Here is a 25,382-nt window from a genome sequence, read left to right as displayed (position 1 = left end):
CGGGTCTTTTTGAGCGCAGCTCTATGCTCTGTGGAATTGAATTGATAAGTCCCGGAATAGAGACAATGTGATTAGCCAATCTCTTCGCTCCAATGAACTGCAGCAACCAATAAGGTGTCTAGCTTTCTATATCTATGGTCTGATAGATCTGATGATAGATCTGATGGTCTGAGACGGGGGTCAGCAACCCGCGGCTCTTTAGCGCCACCCTACTGGCTCCCTGGAACCTTTTCAAAAATGTATGAAAATGGAGAAAGGGGAAACATTTATTTTTTGTTTTAATATGGTTTCTGTAGGAGGACAGACATGACACAAATATTCTAAACGTTTTCCAATGCTGTAAAAAAAATGTAGGATAAATATTACATTTTAACATTCTCTCCATGATGTGCATCATGAATGCTCATTATTTATTTGTAGCCCACTTAGTCATTTTGATAATAGGCTAATATAGCTAATATTCATGGGTTCAATTTGTAGTCCTACAGTGGCCATATTGAGGACCAACACAGGTGTTCTGATTGATGTAGAAAATTAATTCTATGCCAATCAGACAAGTGAAACACCTGTGTTGGTCCTCAACATGGCCACTTTAGGACTACAAATTGAACCCATGAATAGACACTTACAGCATGTGTTGCCTTCATTATAAGGTTTGTATAAGGCTTTTATTTTTTTGCGGCTCCAGACAGATTTGCTTTTGGTTTTTTTTTGGTCCAATATGGCTCTTTCAATATTTTGGGTTGCCGACCCCTGGTCTGAGAGTAAGATTGTACTGGATCTCATCACATAGATGTCAGGGTCCTGGTGCTGGGGAGGACAGAATCATTCGCCTGGTGTCGGGTGGGACAGGGTCATTCTCTTGGTGTTGGGGAGGACAGGCTGAGGGTCAGTCTCCTCAGTGTCTCCTGGTGTTGAGGAGGACAGAGTCATTCTCCTGGTGTTGGGGAGGACAGGGTCCTGGTGTTGGGGGGACAAGGTCATTCTCCTGGTGTTGGGGGGGACAGGATGAAGGTCAGTCTCCTCAGTGTCTCCTGGTGCTGGGGAGGACAGGGTCATTCTCCTGGTGGGAGGACAGGGTCATTCTCCTGGTGCTGGGAAGGACAGGGTCATTCTACTGGTGCTGGGAAGGACAGGGTCATTCTCCTGGTGCTGGGAAGGACAGGGCCAGGGTCAGTCTCCTCAGTGTCTCCTGGTGTTGGGGGAACTGCTCACACACACAGTGGACGATGGTCCTCACTGTCTGGACTCTGTTAGTCTGCTGCTGCAGGGAGGGGTCAGGGGTCATCGAGGGGTCAGAGGTCAGCGGGGTGTAGTGACCCTCGCAGGCCTTCTGGAGGTGTTTGGCTCGAGTCTGGAGAGACAGCAGACTGAGGAAGTCCTGTAGAGACACATTAATATTATTATTGGTATTTTTCCTTAAGATGTCCACAGGCGTCTTTGGTTCAAAGGTTAATGGGAGCTGACTCACCGTTAATAATAACTAGACTGCAATTCAATGCTGCATTTATAGAGCGCTTTTATCCAAGGCGCTTTACATAGATTGTGCATTACATTCACCCATTCACACACACATTCATACACCCATGGCGGAGGAAACCATGCAAGGCACCAACCTGCTCATTGGGAGCAACTAGGGGTTCAGAGTCTTGCTCAAGGACTCTTCGACATTAACTCAGGGGGAGCCCGCCCCAATTCACAATCACTATTCCATCTGACATTTTCATTTGACACGAGAGAGAGAGACAGACAGACAGACAGACCCGGTCTTTGGTGTCCCGGAGGTCGTGGAGGTCAGAGGTCAGGGTGTCACAGGTCATCTGGAGGTCAGGGAGGCGGAGTCTGTGGTTCTGCAGACGTTCGCTCAACGATGCCTTGCTCAAGAGCAGATCCTTCACCTGCTGGTCACACTCTGTTATAACCTGTAACACACATAGATACACACAGTAGATCAGGGTTCCCCAATTCGTTTTCCCCAAGGGCCAAATTATGTCTAGGGTACCAAGCCGAGGGCCACAACATTGCAGGGGGGCGACGGTGGCGTTCCCGCTACTCCAGTGACAGTTCAGATATCGTCGTTGTCGGGTGAAAATCAAAATGTCCAAAACCGTTCGTTTTGCATTTATCATTCTAAAAATGATTTAAACTAGTGAAAACAGCAGATCTACAAGCACACAACGCCTCGCGGTGTGTGCTTGTAGATCTGCTGTTTTCACTACTTTTGTGCGACAGCCTTGTTTGATGAAACAGAGCTTTACTTTGCGAAAGAACGTACTCATTTTGAGATACGGGTTTTCCACCCGACAATGACGATATACTAGTTTTGTTGCTGCTCTTAGACCACCATTATTACTGGGGTTGGTGGGGGCCGCAAATGGCCCGCGGGCCGCCTATTGGGGAACCCTGTAGTAGGGCATTAACGAAAAAATAGCCTATACCTAGGCTATTTGAAAATAGCCGATCTACAAGCTCACAACGCGTTGCATCGCGACATGTTGTGGGGCATGTTGTGATCTGCTATTTTCAAACATGTTGTACTTTTACTTTTGGTACTTGAAGTGTGTTTTGATCCCAATATTTTCATACTTTTACTCAAGTACATTTTGAATTACAGACTTTTACTTGTAACGGAGTATTTCTATATTGTAGTATTGATCCTTTTACTTAAGTAAAACATCTGAGTACTTTTTCCACCACTGGATACACATACACATACACATAAACTCCTGCTGTTACACACACAGATACACATGAATACTACTGAAAACAAACTCAACAACCCATCTCAACCTTATGTTTAGAGTGTGTGTGTGTGTGTGTGTGTGTGTGTGTGTGTGTGTGTGTGTGTGTGTGTGTGTGTGTGTGTGTGTGTGTGTGTGTTGTGTGTGTGTGGGTGTGTGTGCATGCGCGCAGGGGGTAGGGGGGGACGGGGGGGATTAACACCTCCACTTTTTTTGGGTGGGGGGGATATCCCCTCCAGTGTTCAGGACCTCTTTAAATTTTTAAAATCGCTTCATAATTGCCCGATCTATGAGGAATCAATCTGCAGTTTTGCTTTGCTTCATATAGATGCGTGATCGCTGATCGCGATGCGTCATGCCAATTTAGCCAAATAAGAAAAGAAAAAAAGCTCTCGAAGCACTATAGGCTATACATGGCATGTTGACAGCTTTTAGGTCTAAATATGTTTTTTTCGGACACACACATGTACAGTAGGCCTATGTGCTACAGTTCTGGCTACGTCTGGCTGCCATTACCTAGGCGCTGAATTAAGTAATTAAACAGCCCTATTCTTTTACATCTCTGTCATTTTTGGTCTAATTTTACAAATGTAAATTTCTAAATAATAAATGAAATGTATTTATTATTACTGTACTCAATATCAAACTAAATCAGGTGGGATATGTTTTATTTCGTTTAATTAGGCTACTGGTTCCATCAGATTCCCTTTTTTTTTGGCAGGAGGCCGCCGTTCCGTAGCCTATTAATTAATAGGCCACTATGCGTCCATTGTTCACTCAACAAGGCCAGCCTATGTCAAACTGACACGCTGGCATGAGATGAGAGAGACAAATAGATATGTGGACGTGACAAAAAAAAGTATTATATTAATATAGCCTTTTCTCTCTCTCTCTCTCTCTCTCTCTCTCTCTCTCTCTCTTTCTCGCCTTTTTTTCTCTATACGCAAACAATGTCGGTTCTAATAAAACAGACCTTATTGAGTGTGAGATATTTACAAGCATGATATCACTGTGATATGTGAATAAGCATTAGCCCCCCCATCCTCTGGTTTTATGCCAGTTAAATGGAATGACGGACAAGCTTCTGATTGGTGAATGTACCTACAGCGGTCATGCCATCGGTTTCCTCACACGTTTCCATGAAAACACACTCATGAATAATTTTTCACGTGGTGAGCGCACAATTACGATCATCGCAAATCACATAATCAGCTGCTGAGCGTTATTCATGCGTCAAACGCGATCGTCGGCAGTCGGTATCTCCTTAGCACGGGCGTTAATTACCGCCTTCTTAATTGGGCCCTGAGTAGTTCTCATTTCAAGGCGTATTACTGCCCTCTAGAGGCACAGTCCCACCAGTGCAGTGCAGTCAGCTCAGCTCAGCTGTTCTGAATGAGTTTAATTAATGCAACGCGATAGTGACAAGCAGGCAGGCAGTGGCAGAAGGAGACCGTCATTGCAGGTGCTGGACCTGCTGCTGGTGTGTGTAGGCTAGTCTCACATCATTCTCAGTCAAAAAACCAAAAAACGATAACGTCGTTCTTTAAATCAAGCAACAATGTAAGTACCTTTGAACAGATGCATAATGGAAATGCAATTTCGTTTGTCAACACATTTTAAGTTACGTTTCCTCTTGTTACTGTGGGGGGGATACAGTAACAAGAAAAAAAATGCCTTGAAATCTGCGTAAAACAACTGTGTAATTCAGCTCAAGTGGAGGGGATATGTCCCCCCCTCCTCGGGGCAAAAGTGGGGGGGATATCACCAAAAGTGGGGGGGATAGCCCAAAGTTTTTCGCGCGCGCTACGCGCACGCACATACCTCCCAGATGTGTCCCCTTCACTTTTAAAATGCCTCCTGCGCCCCTGTGTGTGTGTGTGTGTGTGTGTGTGTGTGTGTTGTGTGTTACCTTGTGTACATTGTGTACGTTGCGGGTCAGTGCCATGATGCACCGGTTCAGCTCGTTGTGGGAGGTGTTGGGGGGGTTGTGGTCCAACACGCGGCCCTGGGCCTCCCTGCGGACCACCATGTGTTCCCTCCGGGACACCGAGGCTTCGCTGTCTCTCATCAGCTGCTGCTGTCGCCTCGTTAGCTGATTATAATGAACCTGGAATAATAACATTTATTACACGGCTTGCTTGAGTGCTTGATTCTGATTGGTCAATCGTTGAAATCAGCGGTGTGTTATTTAGGGATAACAGACCAGAGTTACTACAGGGGGTCATCCAAATCTTTGTGTGAAAGAAACTTTTTTTTTTCTCCTTTTTTATATTAACCACTTGAACCCTATCGTCCATATTCTGAGAACTTTAGCCAAAAATAGCAGATCTATCAGCTATTTTGGCTAAAAGGGAAAAAAGAGCATGCAGACTAAGTACAGAGTGAAAGGTCAAGTTCATTAAGTATTGACGGTTCAAGTGGTTAAATATCTGAAAACACAAATTGACATGAATCCAAAATACGCTGACGATTGTGCTGTCAAACGATGAAACTATGAAACTGGAATCTATGAACAGGTTGTGGGGGTCCCTGCTTCATCTCTCTCTCAACTAAGGGGTCCTTGGCCTGAAAACGTTGAAGACCCCTGATCCAGAGTGATTTGTACCTCCATTCGATGGATCTCAGCTTTCATCTTCATCCTCTCCTCTCGTCCAACGTCTGAATCCACCGCCGAGCGACTCTCCTTCGTCATCTGAATCTTCTTCTCCCAGAGCATGATCTGACGCCTGCGCACGCGCACGTACACGCGCACGTACACGCGCACGCACGCACACACACACACACACACACACACACACACACACACACACACACACACACACACACACACACACACACACACACACACGTTGATGACATGACTGTAGAGATACTGTGTACCGCTTTGCGTGATTTTTAGGGAAAAAATGTGTAGGAGCGGTGTCCAAAAATGTGTTTTGCAAGAATGGGCCTCGTGGTGGCGCTAGAAGAGGTCCATGTGAGAAATTAGGGGTGGAGGTTGTGGTTTGGCAGCCAAGGAGCGTGCGTGTGTGCAAAGTTTGGCATGGATAGGGGCAACGGTTGCAGAGATATGAGCAGGGGAAAAGTATGACGTCACGTCACGTGACTGACAGACAGACTGACAGCCGGTGGAGGTTTTGATAGTAACAAGGTAGCCATCAGACTTACAATAAATAAGGTAAACACATAATGATGATGTCATAAATATAATGATGATGTCATAAACATAACGATGATATTATGTCATAAAGTAACAAACTGACTCCGCCTCCACCAGGACATTGAGGAGGCGTGTCTTCTCCTCCAGGATGTTGTCCAGACGGTTCTGCATCGTTAGGACTCCGCCCTCTGCTTCCTGAAACATCACAATGAGAATATTAATTAGCAACTAGAAATACTGTTCCTGCGAAACAGTGTGGGCTCTCTCCAAGCCAAAAAACAATAGTATAAAAGTGTCACGGTCCCAGGCAATGCTCTCTTTCATTTTACTGAGGTATGGTAATGGAACTACAATGAAGACAAGTAGGTGCCAACTTGCACCTCACACTTAAGCAGAGTGCGCCACATAGTGGCTGTTAATGAAGACAAGCACATTGTTATATACCAAACAATTTATCAGTAAAAAAAAAATATATATATCTCAATTGAATGGAAGATTTGTGATTCTGAGCTGTGACAGTCGACCACGGTTATGATTTTAGTTTTGTGACCGAAAGTAAACAAACTAAACTCCATTACACAATAGGTGTAGATAGGTGTTATGCATCATATTGTTACCTTCAGTGTTAATAGATAGGTGTTAATGTGTTATGCATCATATTGTTACCTTCGTCATATTGTTACCTTCACTGTTAATAGATAGGTGTTATGCATCATATTGTTACCGTCATCATATTGTTACCTTCAGTGTTAATAGATACTGTAGGTGTTGTGCATCATATTGTTACCTTCAGTGTTAATAGATAGGTGTTATGCATCATATTGTTACCTTCAGTGTTAATAGATAGGTGTTGTGCATCAGATTGTTGTCTGCTTCCAGAGTGTTCTCCAGGACTCCATTTTGGCTCAGCAGGGAGTTCAGTTTCAGGACGTCTGACCTCAGAGTCTTCATGTTCTTCTCCACAGCTTTCTGCTCCCGCTGCTCGGCTACGATATCACCTGATAACAAGAATCATTATCATTAATATTATTCCCTCTGTTCTGCTACAATATCACCTGATAACAACAATAATATTATTCCCCAAGTATTTACAGTATTAAGTGCTCTGGTGTTTTCTACAAACTGGGATTGTCTTTTCATGATGTATGCTTGTGACGCACCCTCAACGAGAATAACAATCTAAAAACAACGAGTCGCGCATCAGAGTTTTGTCTGTGGAGAGGACCAGGCTAAGCGTTTCAGGGTAGCGTGAGCAAGCCGCGAGCGGCAGTCAACCTGCGGGTCGAGACCCCCTGACGGTCACCACTCGCCATTATGGCTTTTTACTGGTTATAATAACTAGTAAGGTGCAAGTGTGTGCGTGGTAGGGCATTCACCAAATATTCGAATATTCGAATATTCGAATATCAAAGTCACTATTCGACGTTGTTCACCGAAGTTGAATATTCGCTTTTTTTTTTTCTCTGTAAAAGATATATAGTTTATAAAGCTTGACTAGATAGGAAGTCATAAAAATGAGTTGTCAATGCCCCTGGTGGATGAATTTGTTAATACCAGGGGTTCTCAAACCTTTTTAGGCCGTGACCACAAAATAAACATATTTGAACTGGGGACCCCCACCCTGACAAGCACTTGGAATTGTAGCTATTACATTTAATGTGACTCGGTTCCGCAGATAAATATTGTGAAAATAGCCGATCTACATGTGTGAGCATGTAGATCGGCTATTTTCACAATGTTCGCCTCTTGCTTACTTACTATTTGACAGTTTGGCCAGTCCTGTCAAATATTCGACTATTCGAATACTTTGAGGTCGAATAATTAGAATACTAAAAATCACTATTCGTGAATGCCCTAGTGCGTGGTGGCGTGCGTGCTGTGCATGGGTTTGTGCATGGTGTGTGTGTGTGTGTGTGTGTGTGTGTGTGTGTTTGTATGCATGTCTGTGACTCTGTGTGCTTGTGTACCTTTAGTGCGTATCTTGCGGTGCTCGAGCAGTGTGTATTGGGTGTGTAATCCATACCTTCAGTGTGTAGTGGGTGTACAGTCTCAGGTTGTGTCCATACCTTCAGTGTACAGTGGGTGTGCAGTCTCAGAGTGTGTCCATACCTTCAGTGTGTAGTGGGTGTACAGTCTCAGGTTGTGTCCATACCTTCAGTGTGTAGTGGGTGTGCAGTCTCAGAGTGTGTCCATACCTTCAGTGTGTAGTGGGTGTGCAGTCTCAGAGTGTGTCCATACCTTCAGTGTGTAGTGGGTGTGCAGTCTCAGCGTGTGTCCATACCAGTGTTGCCAGACGTACGATAATTATCGTATTTGTACGATAATTTGACCCTCTGTACGATGTACGATCAATAATTCCAAAAATGCCCAAATGTACGATAATTTCGGCATATCATCAAAAAGAGCGTGAATTCACTATTTTCCCTGGCTGCTGATCTGGGATCTGGTTTGGCTTCTCAAAATAAGCCAGGAAATCAGTCAATCTGACCCTAGATCTGTACTTGGAGGCATTAAAAACACTGGTTGCATCTTTCCAGACCAGTTTCAGGCTTTTATTTGTGTAAGCTCCAAGAAGTTGCCTGCCTCCACACAGCATATCTGATGCGTTTTTGTCACATAGGAGTCTAAAACGAGCTCGTTTCTTACACTAAAGACGCATTTTTTGGTGAAATTACGTTTTTACGCGAGTGATTTCTCTTTTTTGGCCGTGTACGATAGTTTCATGTCAAATACGATAATTCTGAGCCTCCGGTACGATAATTCAACATTTCCCATCTGGTAACACTGGTCCATACCTTCAGTGCGTATCTTCCTGTGTTCCAGCAGTGTGTAGTGGGTGTGCAGTCTCAGGTTGTGCTCGGTGTCAGAGTGTCTCTCCTGGCTCAGCCTCACTAGCTCCCCCTGCTGCCGGCTCCACAGCTGCTGCTCCCTCTGGATCTCAACTCTCAACTCCTCCAGTGCCTTACTCAACGACTCCACTCTGATCTGGAGAGGACTGAGGTCTGCATGCTGCGCACACACGCACCCACGCACACCCACGCACGCACGCACGCACGCACGCACGCACGCACGCACGCACGCACGCACGCACGCACGCACGCACGCACGCACGCACACACACACACACACACACACACACACACACACACACACACACACACACACACACACACACACACACACACAATTTAGGCATTTATTAGACACTCTTTTTCAGAATGACTTAAAGAAATACAAATAAATAAAACTATGCATAAACATTTTGGTCAACTACTTTTTTTCACTGGAGAAAAGTAGAACTAAGACTAGCGGAGAAGAGATCCAGAAGAACTAAGACTATAGAGATGCAGTAGAACTAAGACTAGCAGAGAAGAGATGCAGTGCAGTAGAACTAAGACTAGTGGAGAAGAGATCCAGTAGAACTAAGACTAGTGGAGAAGAGATACAGTAGAACTAAGGCCTAGGGAGGCCAGACGAATCTGGATATTTCATATATCCCCGATTTTCAGATATCCACATAGAAAACTAGAAGCAGTGCTCTTCCGAGCACAGGTCTCCACCAGGCCACACAAATCGGCCTGTTATAGCGCCACCATGAGGCTGATTTGAAAAATGTGGGGCAGAGGTTCTAGATTGGCATCCAGGGAATGTGTGTGCTCACTTTGGCAGCGATCGGGCCAACGGTGACTGAGATTAGCTGCACACAAACTGCGAGGACACACGCACGCACGCACGCACGGACGCACGGACGCACGGACACACGGACGGACGGAGGGGAAAACATACTCTCCCTCAGCCTTCGGCTGGTGGAGACAAATATCTAGGTCCACACGACAAAGATATCTAGGTCTAAAGACATCCACTAGGGGGACAAGCACACACAGTAAAGTCTTCAGAGATATCCGTGTTCCATGCCTACACAGATCCAGTGAATCGGATGTTTCAATATCTTCACTTATTTATCCGGTTTCAAAAGTATCCAGTTCCGAAACCGAAATATCCAGCTTTGTGTGGCTGCAAGCCCCAATCGCACAAAGAAATGTCTAGCTTCAGAAATACCCAGATTTGTGTAGCCGGCACGTAAGACTAGTGAAGAAGAGATCCAGTAGAACTAAGACTAGTGGAGAAGAGATCTAACAATGTGATATCACAGCAGGTCAGCTATGGACATTTAGTCAGGGAAAATTAGCAGAATACCTGTCAAATCTGGGAATAACTTCCTTACCAAACAATTTCTTCACCAAATTTCTTCACCAAAACAAAATGCTTGCAATGGATTCAGAACAATTAAAAACACCTAGTTAGACCCCTAAATGCTACTTAAAGCATATTTTTGGGAGTAATTTTTTCCCTTATAGTACAGCGTATACGCCGTATAGTAAGTGAATGAGACCCAGAATTACCCTAGCTGTCAAATATTTTGCTAGAGATGTTGAATTTCAATCTTTGTTAGATATGTTACTAGACACCTTTACGAACACATTGGTGAACAAATTGTTTGGTAAGGAATTTATTCCCAGATTTTGACTAATTGAGGCGTTATCTATACTCACTGACGGCCAAGGTTCTGCCGGGTCTGATAGTAAATTCTCCCTACAGTCACGATAATAATAATAATCAATCATGCTCTCACCCCAGTGCTAGCAGCTAGCTGCTGGATCCTCTTGTTGCAGGTGTTGATGGCGTCCTGCTTGCGTTGGATGGCGGTGACGCCGGCGGCCAGGTTGGCCTGGCCGGCGGCCATCTTGGCGTCGCGGTCGCTCACCTCCTGCTCCAGGGCGAGCAGGGTGATTGACAGGCCGTCCAGGCGCTGCCGCACCTCGCCACTCGCCAGCGACGCCGCCGCTGTCTCGTTCTCTAACTGCCACAGCTGAGAGGTCTGTGGTGGTCAGGAAAGACTCACATGTTTAACTTAAAGGGGAGATTTTCAACAATGAACTATGTCATTAATATACCTTAGAGCAGGGGTTTTCAAAGTCGGTGACTGACAGGGCACCCTGGGGTGCCGCGACGGCAGTCCAGGGGTGCCGCGAGATCATTTATTTGGAATTTATTTGGACACTTGAAAAAATATTTAGTATCATTTTAAACCTGAAGTACAAACTTATTTTCAGTCAGTTCTAACCAAAATGGCTATTATCTCAACGTTTTCCTCGCAACATAATCACTAACATATCGTCACTGTCAGGCAGAGACCTCTGTCGCACAAAACTAGTGAAAACAGCCGATCTACAAGCACCGTTTTCACTAGTTTAGTACATTTTATAGATGATAAATACAAAACGAACGGTTTTGGACATACAAGGTTTCCACCCGACAACGACGACATGCTATAAATATAAGGTGCTGGGAGTGAAAATTATAATGCCTCAGATTAAAAAAATATTCATGGGGTGCCCTGAGACAAAAAAGTTTGGGAACCCCAGCCTTAGAGTTGTTGTATGCAAGAAAAAAGTCCCCCCTTCCCTTCTGTGTTGCCTAGAACTGGAGGATTGGTTTTGGGGTCATGTGATCAGTGACATCATGAGGACGTACTCTTTGGCTTGCAGTAATGATGTCACTGATCACATGACCCCACAACCAATCCTCCAGTTCTAGGGAACACAGGGGGGACACTAATGTACTCATTAGTGCAGAACATCCCATTTCAAATGTACAAACAAGCTCACCATGCGTTACATCACAACATATTGGATGTATATATTATATATATTTAAATACTTGGATCCGAGATGTAGCTGGAGTAGAAGTAAAAGTATTGGAAATTGGAATTACTCAAGTAAAGTAAAAATACCTCAAAATTGTATTGTAAATAAAGTAACTAAGTAAATCTACTTTTACTTTACACCAAAGGACGTCTGTTTTGATCTATTGGATACTTTATTATTAGTTTGCATAGGAAAAACAATCAATCAATCAATCAATCAATCAATCAATCAATCAATCAACCAATCAGATTAAATACCTTGTCCTTGTAGAGGGCGGCCATCTTGCTGCGGAGCTGCTTCCTGTGCTGCGCCTCCTTGTTGTGAGTCACTTCCTGTTGCATCAGCTCCACGATGCTATTGGTCAGCTCCGCACACACGCTGCTCTGCTGCTGCAGCTGATTGGTCAGGCCGTCAAGCTCCACCCCCTGCGACGCGCTCTCCTACAGCGGTGGACATGACAAGACACAACTGTTACAAGACTAAACCAAACTAGACACGACCCCATTCGGGAGAGTGTTTTCTGCAGGTCTTTCAGTCCGAGTGTATCAAAGTGCGTCCAGAAATGCGCACCGGGTCTGGTTAGGGTTAGTTTTAGGCATAGTTTTACTGAGGTTAGGGTTGGGTTTAGGCAGTGATCGAGTTCGGCGCCGCCAGAATAGGGCTCCCATAGCTCTGGGGGCTCTGGGGGGCTCTGGGGGAAAAAAAATCGGGTAATTGCGGATATAAAGTTGCCTAAAACGGGTACTTTCCTATATTAAATCATATTAAATCGGGTATTTCGCGGATATAAAGTCGGCTAAAACGGGTATTTCCTATATTAAATCATATTTTTCCTTTCACAATATTAATTCGGGCTTCACATTGGCTATGTTGACAACTCCAGGCAGTCTTTTCTGTTCATATTAACTCACCATTATTGCTCAGCCTCCAGTTCCCAATTCCTCCATCTGATGATCTGAGCTCTGAGCCATCCAGCCAAAAGTTCCCGTTCTGGTAGCATAAAGTCGGCTAAAATGGGTATTTTTCTTTCTCAAAACAAGGCGGGTCGGGTTCATATTTATTTACTAAAAAAAACATTGTCACGGGCACAGGCACACTAAGGCTACAGTCTTGCTAAGACAGCGTTGTTTTGTTTGGTTGTTTTGTTGCTGTCCGGCGTGTCCGCCTTCCTTTGCCGTCCGGGCCGTGGCTAGAAGTGCAAAGACTCAATGCAGTGGTTCCTAGCTTAGCCTATGCCCAGGCCATGGCGAGACCACGCAGCTGGGTAGGTCTGCATCCAGGGCCTCCTCGGCCCTGGGGGAAAGGTAGGAACCATTGCAGCGAGTGTGTTATAACCCGGACGGTAAAGGAAGACTCACACCCCACATTAAATGCGCCTGATTTATAATAATAAAATGAATAGTAGGATTAAACGGTGTGATGTCATTGTTCAGTCTTACTGTCTAACATGTTTATTTAGTATATCTAGTTAACATAAATAATATAAATTCTTCCAATGGAACATAAAAAATAAAAAAAAACGAGAAAAAAAAACAAAAAAACACACTTAGAAAAAAAGAGACCCCAAAGGGGGTTGTTGACTATGGGGTCCCAGACTTTAACTATGGGAGCTAAGACCCCACTGGCTCCCACATAACTCGAACTCTGGGTTTAGGCATAGTTTTACTGAGGTTAGGGTTAGGGTTAGGGTTAGGGTTGGGTTTAGGCATAGTTTTACTGAGGTTATGGGTTAGGATTAGGGTTGGGTTTAGGCATAGTTTTACTGAGGTTATGGGTTAGGATTAGGGTTGGGTTTAGGCACTCACTACACTGAGCACACACCCGCCCATGGTGCGCATTTCCGAATGCACCCTTTGATACGCTCGGACTGAAAGACCTGCAGAAAACACTCTCCCGACCCCATTCATGCAATGATATTGCATTTAATTTGGCGGTGTAGCTCTGCTGTGATATAACAGATTCTGTTCAAACATGAGACATAATCTGATATCACAAATCCCCCAGAGCAAAGAATAATATACAGATATGATATGCACATGACATTGAGTGAGCTTGTAGCAAATGAGAATGAACGTGACGTGACAGACAGCACTTGTATGAATGAATGAACTTATCATCAAATGAATGAAGGGGAAGGGGGTCCAGGGAAGATAGCAACAATATATCATGCCTTTCGTAAATAAAATAACTAAAAACAATTTCCTATCACACAAAGGCTGAGAGGACTGCAGTTACCACGTTGAGCCTGCGGAGGGTGCTCTCGGTCTCCTGCAGGGTGCGGGTGTAGGTGCTGTAGTTGGCCTGTAGGGCGTCCTGTTGGCTCAGGCTGTGGTCTATCAGCCTCCTGGAGGTGGCGCCGTGGAGCTGGGCTCTCCTCAGCTGCGCGGTGAGAAGCTCGTTCCTCTCCTGCTCTTTGATCACAGACTTATTGAAGCCCTCCATCTCCCTGTCCAACAGCACCACCTGCTGGTGGGCGGCGCTGGAGGAACATGTTGAAATATTATAATTAATCGTTTAATCATTAACTCATTCACTGTCTAAGAACGTTTATTTTTTATTTTATTTATTTTCACAAGTTAGTGAACAGCACCGTCCGGTGGAAAAGAATGGGAATCACAAAGGAACCGGCGTCCCATCAGATTCCTATTTCTCTTTTTTTCACAGAACCAGGGCCGTAGTGCGTCTAATCAGTGCTCTATGCGAGCTCTCTCGAATGCGCCTCTCTCCACTCGCGTGCGCGCGTGATTTTTGCGGGTTTGGCGTGATTTTAGTCGGTTTTGGGCCGGTTTGGGGCTGGTTTGGGTCCACTCACTCCATTTCGGCACCCCCTCTAGGATGGCGCTCTAAGCGGCCGCTTAGCTCGCCTATAGCTAAAAACGGCCCTGCACAGAACCGCCATTTTCTCCGCTTCCGCGTCTCGCTGCGTGTTTGTCAAAACAGGGTTTTTTCAATCGGTGATAACTATGGATTGCCTGGCTCAAACGAGTCACGTTTTTGTCCACAGAAGCAGAGAAAGCGTGTCTGTGTCCTGTAAACGATCAGGAATTGATTGAAAAATAGAAAGGTATATTCTGTGACTCCTTGAAAAGGTTAGGAAAAACTAACGATTTTTAAAAGGTTTTACGTTTTCCTCACTTTAGACCCTCCTACATGGAGGTAAAAGGTTTCCTCACCTTAGGGTCTCCTGAACGGAGGTAAAGGTTTTACCAAGTTCAGGGTCTCCTGAATGGAGGTAAAGGTTTTACCAAGTTCAGGGTCTCCTGAATGGAGGTAAAGGTTTTACCTCAGGGTCTCCTGAACGGAGGTAAAGGTTTTACCTCAGGGTCTCCTGAACAGAGGTAAAGGTTTTACCTCAGGGTCTCCTGAATGGAGGTGAAGGTTGCATCTTGCTGTTTCATGTCCATCAAGCTGCTGTTCCACTGCTGCAGAAGCTGTTTGTGTTCCATCTGTAGAGAATCCATCTCCATCTGAGCCTGTTAAAGGTAGGGTTTCACTTTCAGTTGGTGCGTGTAAGGCCCGCCCCCACTTGACCATGATTGGAGGAAGGCCCCACTCTATCCTGATTGGAGGAAAACTTGTCACCCAACAGTTCTGTTGGGCAAATCAAATGAATCAAATCGAATGTCACTGTGTGATGTCACAGCGTAACATCACAGTGTAATGACGTCCTACCTCGGTCAGAGCCTCCGTAGCAGCGTGTGTTTCTTCTCGCTGTGTTTTGAGCTGATTTTCATAAACATTGATCTGCTCTGTCAGCCTGTCCAGATCTCTGGTCAGACGCTCCACGTAGAGATCCTAGAAAGAAAAAAAGACAAACAAAAGAAAAAGACAAACATGACTAAACCAGTTATATAACTGTATAGACAACAGGAACAACACAGTTATATACAGCAGGGGTCTTCAACAGGGGGTCCGGGGCCCCTAGGGGGTCCCCAGAGTTACTACAGGGGGTCCTCCAAATCTTTGTGTGATAGAAACTTTTTTCGTCTCCTTTTTTATATGAACCACTTGAACGCTAACGTCCATATTCTGAGAACTTTAGACAAAAATAGCCGATCTACAAGCTCACAACGCCTGGCAGTGCGAGGCGTATTTTCGTCAAAGAGATTTGGTGTAGAGGGAAAAAGAGCAGACTAAGTACAGAGTGAAAGGTCAAGTTTATTAAGTATTGAAGGTTCAAGTGGTTAAATATCTGAAAACACAAATTGACATGAACCCAAAATACACTGATGATTGTGCTGTCAAACAATGAAACTATATGGAATCTATGAAAAGTCCCTGCTTCATCTCTCTCTCAACTAAGGGGTCCTTGACCTGAAAACGTTGAAGACCCCTGATATACAGTAACTGTATAAAGCCCTCAACAACTTTTCACATCAAGCTCCATTATTTATTCAGCATTTTTGAGCCACAGAACCACCGTTTGATGAAATTTAGCCTCAAAGACGCCGTACAGACATTTGCGTGAAACATCTTCTCCGTATCGTCTGGGAATGGCCACTGGGGGCGCCGTACTAATGCATTGTCAATGGAAGGTTGTTTGGTGTTTTGTCGTTGCCGTGTCTCTTGGCCAAAAGACGGCAACGACAAAAAACCAAACAACCTTCCATTGACAATGCATTAGTACGGCGCCCCCAGTGGCCATTCTCAGCCGATACGGAGAAGATGTTTCACGCATATGTGTGAGTCCAGCCTCAGACCCAAGACTATAGAATATGTTTGTTGTCGTTGGATGAGATTTTGTCCACAATTCCATGCTGTATTGATGTTGGTTCCATAGGAGAGATAACAGGCAAACCTTGATCAAATTAACAATTCTTCTACATTCTCTAATTATGTTTAACAATAATTTTACTCTTGAGAGCGTAAAGAGTGTGGGTATGGGTCCATTTGGTTTCATTTTACGCTATCAAGAGTTAAAGATCTATAAGGGTCCATTTGGTTACCAACTCTCCATCATTTAGCTGTCTGTGTTTACTTCTTGGTATTTACCTGTCTATGTTTACTTCCTGTTTACCTGTCTGTGTTTACTTCCTGTTTACCTGTCTGTGTTTACTTCCTGTTTACCTGTCTGTGTTTACTTCCTGTTTACCTGTCTGTGTTTACTTCCTGTTTACCTGTCTGTGTTTACTTCCTGTTTACCTGTCTGTGTTTACTTCCTGTTTACCTGTCTGTGTTTACTTCCTGTTTACCTGTCTGTGTTTACTTCCTGTTTACCTGTCTGTGTTTACTTCCTGCTGCGTGGCTCTTGTCCTGCTGGGCCTTCCTGGTAGCGTTCCTCATGGCGCTGACGTCTGATTGGACGCCGGCGGTCACCTGCTGCAGGTAGAGCAGCCGGCCACTCAGGTTGTCCATCTCTGCCTGCAGCTGTGACACTGCATAGATTGGACCAATCAGAACTCTCCACTTAAGGATGTGATGATGACACCCCTCCGAACATTAACATTATGAGACCGAAGGTCACGTGGTCTTTCTACCAGCGCTCTGAAAACGAAGCGAGTGACTGCGTAGTATACGGTACTTCGTCCGTCGTTCGGGACCATGCACAAAAATAGACAATGCCCGTTAGCTGGTTGCCATGGTAAGCAACGGCCCTCGCGCTCCCGCGGGCTTGAGTGAAAGAAGAAACTCAATTTCCCATGATGCCACTTTCGCTGGCCTCCCTTTCTGCCATTGAATTGTATTCGTCCTTGCTGCAGAAAAATGGATATACATCCCAGCTTATTTTCCCATCGCGCGTTTGGTCAAAACGGCCTGTTTCTAATGGACCATTTACACAAGGATCATCGCGGTTGTATTTTGTCTTCTCTGCGTGAAATAAAATACTTTTGCAGCCATGAACGGGAGAATTCAGGTAAATACATTAGGAAAAAAGCCATAGCAGTTAATGGGTTAGGGTCATAGCAGTTAATCATTAGTTATGGCAGTCTAAAAGGGAACACACACTGGACGCGGGCGGCTGCGCAGCGTCGCGTGGTGTGGCAGTAATTGACGTGCATGGAGTGCCACGGGGTAACACCAACTGGATGCGGCGAGCTGGAAAAATAGAAAAGCAGCGTATCGGTGCGGCAGGCGATGCGGCAGAGCGATGCGGCAGATGCGGCAGAGCCTGCGTGCGTCTGACGCTACCGCTGTGGGTTAGTAGTTCATTGAAAATAATGGCAGCGTATGTTTTGACTCGCCACGCCTCCACGTCCAGCGTGTGTTTCCCTTAAGTGTTAAAGGACGACGACAACGTTAGGTTAGATGGGTGGTCACTGCTCATACACACCGTGGCTCCTCTCCTTGGCAGCCTGACAGGCTGCGGTGTCAAACGCCTTCTTTGCGTCCAGCAGCTGCTCCTGGGTCAGCCTGCGCTGCTGCGCTGCCTCCGCCGCCGCCTGGTGCTGCCGCTCAACGCTGGCCTGGGATCTGTTCAGCTGCTCCTGCACGCCGTACAGATGCTCTCCCAGCTGCTCTCTGTGCTCACCCTCTGCTCTGTCCACAGCAAGCTGCTCCAATAAGGAGGGAAACAGGCATTGACACTAAGGCTTGCCCACCTGCCCCCGGCAGGTAAATAAAACTTTCAGGCAGGTGGAGTTTGTTTTCAGGTTGCCCGACCGGGCAAGTGCTAGTTTGTAAAGGGACGCAACCTTCTATATACACTGCACGATATATCCGTCTAAACACCTGAACGTGGCCAGAGCGCTCTGTCTCCTGGTCTTTGGAACGTAAAGTAAAAGCACTGTTTACCTATAATGTGCTGCTTTAACTTTTCACTGTAAAAATATAAAATAGGTGTGATATGGGAAGTCATATTCAATCATAACTATGTAGGTATTTGGATAAAGATTGAGGTATGACATTTTTAAAGTGTTGAATTGAACAGCAATTCAAATTTTACTCGTCATTTTCTGATGGGGAATTTACTTTTCGGGCATGACCTTAGGCCAGGGCAAGTAGATAATGACCTGTACTTGCCCGATGGGCAAGTGCCTCTCAGACCTTAGTGTCAACCCCTGGGAAACATGTCAATATGGAGGGAAACATGTCAATATGGAGGAAAAGGGGAAATCTCGCTTTTGCGAACGCCCATCATTTCAACCGGAGGGTTAGCGACTCACTCCACGGAGGTTAAGGTTAGGGTGAGGGTTAGTCGGGTGTCGAAAATATGACATGTAGTAACAGCGACACGCTCCCGGAGGAAAACACGTCAATATGGAGGGAAATGGGGCTGTCAATTCAGAGAGAAACAATGTGGCTCCAGAACAGGTTAGCACTAAGCCCCATTTCATGACAACGCGTCACCGAGCGACTTGTTTTCACTATTTGCGTGTGGGCCAAAAGAGTAGATGTTTGAACATGTTCGCTTACAACAACATTTGCAAAAATTGGGATGCCACGTTGAAAGTGGTGTACAAAATGAATAAAGGGCTCATGTAAATTATAACGTGTCACAGTCGGTGGATGGGTATCAATAGCGATGAAATCACTCCGATTAATCTACTGAAACAATGGAGAGTCCCTTCATCTGGAGATTGTGGGGAAGGCTCAGTCAGCACCAGCCATTGTTACAAATATTATTATTAAGTGTCAGACCGTCCATACTAGACTATACTAATACCTATTTATATTAATATTGACATTGTCCCACCTTTTCCTTCAGCTCCACATTCAGTCTCTCCAGCTGCTGGCTGAGATGTTTCTTCAAGGCTGCCTGGTACCTTCTGACCAGAGGCTGAAAAACAGAGAGACAGTGATTTAATACCACCATACAGTACATGTAACCTTAACCCTAACCTTCTGACCAGAGGCTGAAAGAGATGAGAGAATATTTTACCATCATACAGTTAAGTACATGTAACCATGACTTAAAACTTTACCACAATACTAGTGTACATGTAACCCTAACCCTGGTACCTTCTGACCAGAGGCTGCAAGACAGACATCACGCTTCCACCGTGGCCTGAAGACTCACCTCTGTCTTCAGACTCCACCTAAACCCATTGCACTTACCGTAGCACTCGCCTACCCTTGATTGGCGATTTAGCGATTTTGATAATTACAATGAATATAAAAAAAACAGTTCACATGAACAATACTGATAAAAATAAGATATCTGAACGGCTACATATAGTTTATATGCGCAAACTTACAATTAAAATTAGGCTACAAGAGATTTTCCTAGGATGAAACAGAGTGGTTATCCCTTTGTCATCCTAGCAAAGTTTATAGTGTACATAGTAGGGCATTCACGAAATAGTGATTTTTAGTATTCGAATTATTCGACCTCAAAGTATTCGAATAGTCGAATATTCGACAGGACTGGCCAAACTGTCAAATAGATCTGCTATTTTCACAATATTTATCTGCGGAACCGAGTCACATTAAATGTAATACCTACAATTCCAAGTGCTTGTCAGGGTGGGGTCCCCAGTTCAAATATGTTTATTTTGGGGGTCACGGCCTAAAAAGGTTTGAGAACTCCTGGTATAGAGCATTAACAAATTCATCCAACTCATTCTTATGACTTCCTATCTAGCCAAGCTTTATAAACTATATATTTTTTAAAGAGAAAACAATAGAAAAATAAATATAAGCAAATATTCGACTTCGGTGAACAACGTTGAATAATGACTTTGATATTCAAATATTTGAATATTCGAGTATTTGGTGAATGCCCTGGTAAGTAGGCGGTGCCTTGACGGCCGCGGCTTGTGATTGGCTGAACCACAGTTACTGGGGGATTTACCCAGGCCTTTCTTTCTTGAATGAAATGCCTGGATCTCGAGGCTAAATATCCATGAATAAATAAATGAATAGATAGATAAATAAATACAGATCCGCTAACATGTTCAGGGTCCAGAATGATGAGTTCCTCCTGATCGCCTGTCATCTCTGGATCGACCAATGACTGATCCGCTGTCATCTCTGGATCGTCCAATGGCTGATCCCCTGTCACCTCTGGATCGTCCAATGGCTGATCGGATGTCATCTCTGGATCGACCAATGAGTGATCAGCTGTGATGAGATGGGATGAGAGATAGATGAGATCAGTGGTTCCCCATCTCGCATCCCCATTCCGAACATCAGGTTAGCATTCACCAGCGTCGGCAAGTTAGCATTTCACCAGGTTTGCATTCACCAGGTTATAATTCACCAGCGTCGGCAGGTTAGCATTTCACAAGGTTAGCATTCACCAGGTTATAATTCACCAGCGTCGGCAGGTTAGCATTTCACCAGGTTAGCATTCACCAGCGTTAGTTTTACTGAGGTTAAAGGGATATTCCACTCTCAACAGGGAAACAGCTTATGGGCTTTTCTCCACACGCACACACCCATTGTAATTTCAAACTCCATTTTAACCATGATAGATTCATTAAAAACACCCATTGTTTTTTCGGGTGACTCATACTACCTTCCTAATATGTGAGCAGGCCGTGTTTTTTCGATAACTTTCTTCGTTTATTTTTAATAATTATTTGGGAAAATGGAAAAGAATGAAATACAAAAAATAATTATTAAAAATAAATGAAAAAAGTTATCGGCCTGCTCACGTATTAGGAGGGTAGTATGAGTCACCAGAAAAAAATAATGGGTGTTTTTAATGAATTTATCATGGTTAAAATGAAGTTTGAAGTTACAATGGGTGTGTATGGGGAGAGGCCCTGGGCCTGGGGGGTCTGGTAACATTTACATCAAATATCTAAATATTGAATCAAGCAAATTAAAAACTGTTCAGGGTGTTCATAAAAGCCTGATTAGATGATAAAATTACCAAATGTTTTTTTGAAAGTGAAATATCCCTTTAAGGTTAGGTTTAGGTGGTCGGAATAGCAATGTGTTGCAGTTCCGATATGTACGGTAACCCCCTAGTGCGCCTGCTCTGTGATTGTCCTCCTTTTGTTTGCCCATTTTACTACTTCCGGCAGTCTTCTGGGTGCTTCAAACACCACTGAGCAACTTGCATTGAAATGAATAGCTGGGGGCGGTGAAATCCACTCTCTATTACAATGTTTCTCAACCACTGTGCCTGGGGACCTTTGGTGTGCCCCTGAGAAGGGTCAAGTGTGCCCCTTGAAACTGCTTGAAAGCCAGTGTTGTAGGCCTATTTATCATTTAAAAATATTTAAACCAGTGAAAACAGACGATCTACAAGCACACAAGGCGTTGTGTGCTTGTAGATCTGCTATTTTCACTATTGTTGTGCGACAGCCTTGTATGATGAAGCAGGGCTTAACTTTGAAGAAACATACACATTTGAAGATACAAGGTTTCTTCCAGACAGTGACGATATTTACACCCCCGTATTATGTTGGTGTGGCCATGGATTCTTGGGACATGAAAAGTGTGCCCTTGCAGAAAAAAGGTTGAGAAACACTGCTCTATTATATATTATTATAGAGCATTGAAGTTTGACGTCATTTACACATCCTACCTGGTTCAAGTTATTTTCCCCCCCATTCTGAATTCCCATAGACTTTTTTTCATATCGCGTCATATAAGAACTGTGTTCCAATTATAAACAAATTATCTCAGCGGTTTGACTCATATGGATATGAACAATCAACTGATGGTGAGAAAACGCTAATGTTACTGTCGCCGAATGGCGTGTGTTTGATACACTCATGTATCAAACATGAGTGACTGACTATCATAAACCATACAGGGCCACCTCGCCGACAATATCGCGCAGACCGTTTATTCATTTTTGGACCACAATGCTTGAGACGATTTTAAGATGACTCATTGTTATTCTCCATAGAGAATTACTTCCGTGGAACCGGGGGATGAGCGAGTCACCTCATGACTTCACTGTTCTGTATACTAGAAATACTGTTCCTACGAAACAGTGTGTGTGCTCGCATGTAACACCATGTATGGGCATATCTACACTTTGGTTGCACCTCATCTTTTTATTGTCTTTTGTACTGTACTGCCTTTTAGTCGGAGGCCTTAGGGATTTTTCGTGCTAATCAGTCTAAAAGCGCCAAACTTTTCACAGATGTAGCCCAGGGCATGCTCTAATGATTTAGCTAGGGCGCCCGAGTCGCCACAGCGGCCAAATTAAGTTGGGCTCCCATCGACTTTCTATACAGAAGGAAAATACCCAGAAAAACGTTTTTTTTTCTGTGTATTTAAGTAGGATGTGAGGGGTCTAACTATGGGTTTGTGATGATGCTGAATCCATTGCAAGCATTTGTTTTGCACAAAACAAATTCCTTGGACTACAAATGGCCCCAGAAAACTGAAAAGTGATGACTCATCACTTTTCATCACTAAACCATAGTTTCTGCCTTTGTACTGTCGAGGAGAACTTGACTAAATTGACATAATAGGTTATATCATGTTTGAGGAGAACTTGATAGATAAATAATGAAGATAATGAAGATAACATAGTGTTCTCGCTTTTAGCGAGCCCACAATAATGAAGATAACATAGTGTTCTCGCTTTCAGCGAGCCCACAATTAGTGTGAATTGCCGACCAAGGCAACACAATATAGTATTCACACTATCGTTCTTTCTTTCTAGATAAACTTTTAGCCAATCAGGAAGCAGCATTCTCTGTGACATCACCATTATAGAGTAAGTCATTGAGTTCAATGGGGTAGTGGTGCTAGCTTGAGGATTGGTGACTCTTCACTTGGCATTTTTGCTACCCAGACAATAAATAGATAACCACACTCACAATTTCCCAGAATTACATTCTTTCTAGTTCCCTCTATGGCTGGGACCCCAGCCCACATGTTGAGAACCGCTGTTTAAAAGAAGTTATGATGAGCAGACATGATCCATAACGACTGACCCGAACTGATTGGTGCAAGCAGGACGTCATCAGTGATGTCATCAGCACCATTGTTGGATACATCCGTGGCTCTGTCGCTGTGCTCCATGGCGCCGCCCTGGTGGACACACACAGTAATACAGTATGAACCAGCTCAGTGGCCCTGTGGTTAGAGTGTCCGCCCTGAGACTGGGAGACCAGGATTCAAACCCCGGCCAGGTCATACCAAAGAACTCTGAACAATGCTAGTGAAAAATACTGTAACCTACTAGCATCATGTCCAGGGGGTGTAAACACTACATAATCAGGAGATAGGCTCCTTCCTTCCCTAAGGGCTTCATGGCTCAGCAAGGCTTACTTATTTATTATACTTCACATTAAATAATATAAAACTCAAATTAAAACAGATTCAGAATCGTTATTAGAGTGGTTGCAGTTGGCAAACCCAACACTGGGTCAATTTAATGAAAAAGTGAACCATCATTTTAAGTAGCATTTTATTCCAACCTACTTGTAACAAAGTATTTCTACGTTCCGGTTCCTGTAATTGATACTTTTACTTAATTAATAAAATATTATTTTGGGGGGTCCCCAGATGATTAACTTAAAGCTATACTGTGTAAGTTGCTCAACTGGTGGTCTGTAGCAGTATAGCAAACCGCGGTCGCGTTTGCTTTTTTCGTCCGTTTTTCGCTCGCGGACCGGGCCGTCAGACCACCGCGTCCGCCTCGCCGAGACGCTTTCAATGAGGTCTCCCGTGTCCTTCTACGAGCAGCGGTTGGGGAGTTACATGCTAGACTCCTCCAGTGTAAACACTGCAGTGTACTTCCTGAAGGCGTGTTTCCTAAACCCACCAGAGAGCCCGGCAGTGTATGTTCTGCGCTGTGATTGGCCGGCAGTGTATAACCCTCGCTGTGATTGGCCGGTAGTGTGATGACGCAATTTTTCCGCGAAAACCGGTCCCGGGCAGGGATCATAGAAAACATATAAAGAGAAGGCTTTAGAAGCTGAAAATAACGGAGTGGGGGTTCTAAAACTTTAGCGATTTAACAGCTAGGACCATTTTAAGATTTGTTTTATAAAAAAAGTTACATGGTTGTGCACCATTGTTTTCTCGGTCACCAGCACTTTCGCCTATAACATATTCGCCTACACGCATTTGGTCCTTTCGCCTGGCATTTTCGCCTTAGAGGAGAGTCTTTTCACCTACCTGTCTGAGCCATTTCGCCTACCCTCAATTCTGCTGTCAGACTGTCCATGTTTGCAAATTATCTCTTTGTCATTTAAATATTATAGTGACTGTGACAGTGGTGTCAAGTGAATCTAACAGTTTACTTGACATTTATTATTTACATCACATTTTATTCCTAAAAAATGGCAAAATAGTTTTTTATGCCTGTTGACAGGCAAGGTTGATTCTATAGGCTATTTAGGTGTAGCATATCTTATATAGACCTATATAGGCTAATAGCCTACATATATATTTTGTATAGCCTAATGTTAAAACAATATAGGCCTACAATACTGTTCATTTTACAATACTGTTCAATACTGCACCAAAGAATGTATAGTATCGGGACATGGATTAATTAATTATTTGGGCGCACCTGATTCCAATAGCTCTGTATTTATGTGATTACTATGGAGTGCATAGGATAGCCATGTGTAGGTTTGACATGTAACACCACTGTCACAGTCACTATAATATTTAAATGACAAAGAGATAATATGAAAACATGGACAGTCTGACAGCAGAATTGAGGGTAGGCGAAATGGCTCAGACAGGTAGGTGAAAAGACTCTCCTCCACGGCAAAAGTGCCCCGCGAAAAGACCTGGCGAAAATGTTATAGGCGATTATGCCTGACACCGTTTTCTCACTCAACGGAAACCAACATAGATACAGTGTAAGTGTATAGAGGGTATCTGCACATTTCTAAAGTGACAATTTAAGGACATTTAATACCTCTAAAATGACAATGCTCAAAACGCCTCGCAAGGCCTATGATT

General features: G+C 44.1%; 1 protein-coding gene across 1 annotated transcript; it reads right to left on the bottom strand.

Moving 5' to 3' along the window:
• Window positions 1-1,138: 1,138 nt before the first annotated feature.
• On the bottom strand, window positions 1,139-23,483 carry ccdc40 (coiled-coil domain 40 molecular ruler complex subunit; the record flags this gene model as incomplete). The annotated part of the gene is made up of 17 exons (XM_080744666.1): window positions 1,139-1,381; window positions 1,764-1,922; window positions 4,651-4,848; window positions 5,347-5,467; window positions 6,005-6,096; window positions 6,730-6,899; window positions 8,697-8,910; window positions 10,535-10,780; window positions 11,867-12,049; window positions 13,845-14,088; window positions 14,961-15,082; window positions 15,282-15,404; window positions 16,827-16,984; window positions 17,881-18,100; window positions 19,243-19,326; window positions 20,440-20,609; window positions 23,396-23,483. The coding sequence occupies 17 exons, from the start codon at window positions 23,481-23,483 to the stop codon at window positions 1,139-1,141; spliced, it is 2,835 nt and encodes a 944-aa protein (XP_080600792.1).
• Window positions 23,484-25,382: the final 1,899 nt, after the last annotated feature.

This window comes from Nannobrachium achirus, assembly GCF_963921795.1.
Source record: "Nannobrachium achirus genome assembly, chromosome: 16".
Taxonomy (NCBI): domain Eukaryota; kingdom Metazoa; phylum Chordata; class Actinopteri; order Myctophiformes; family Myctophidae; genus Nannobrachium; species Nannobrachium achirus.
Note: the sequence above shows the minus strand (reverse complement) of the source record. Positions and strands in the feature narration are given on the sequence as shown.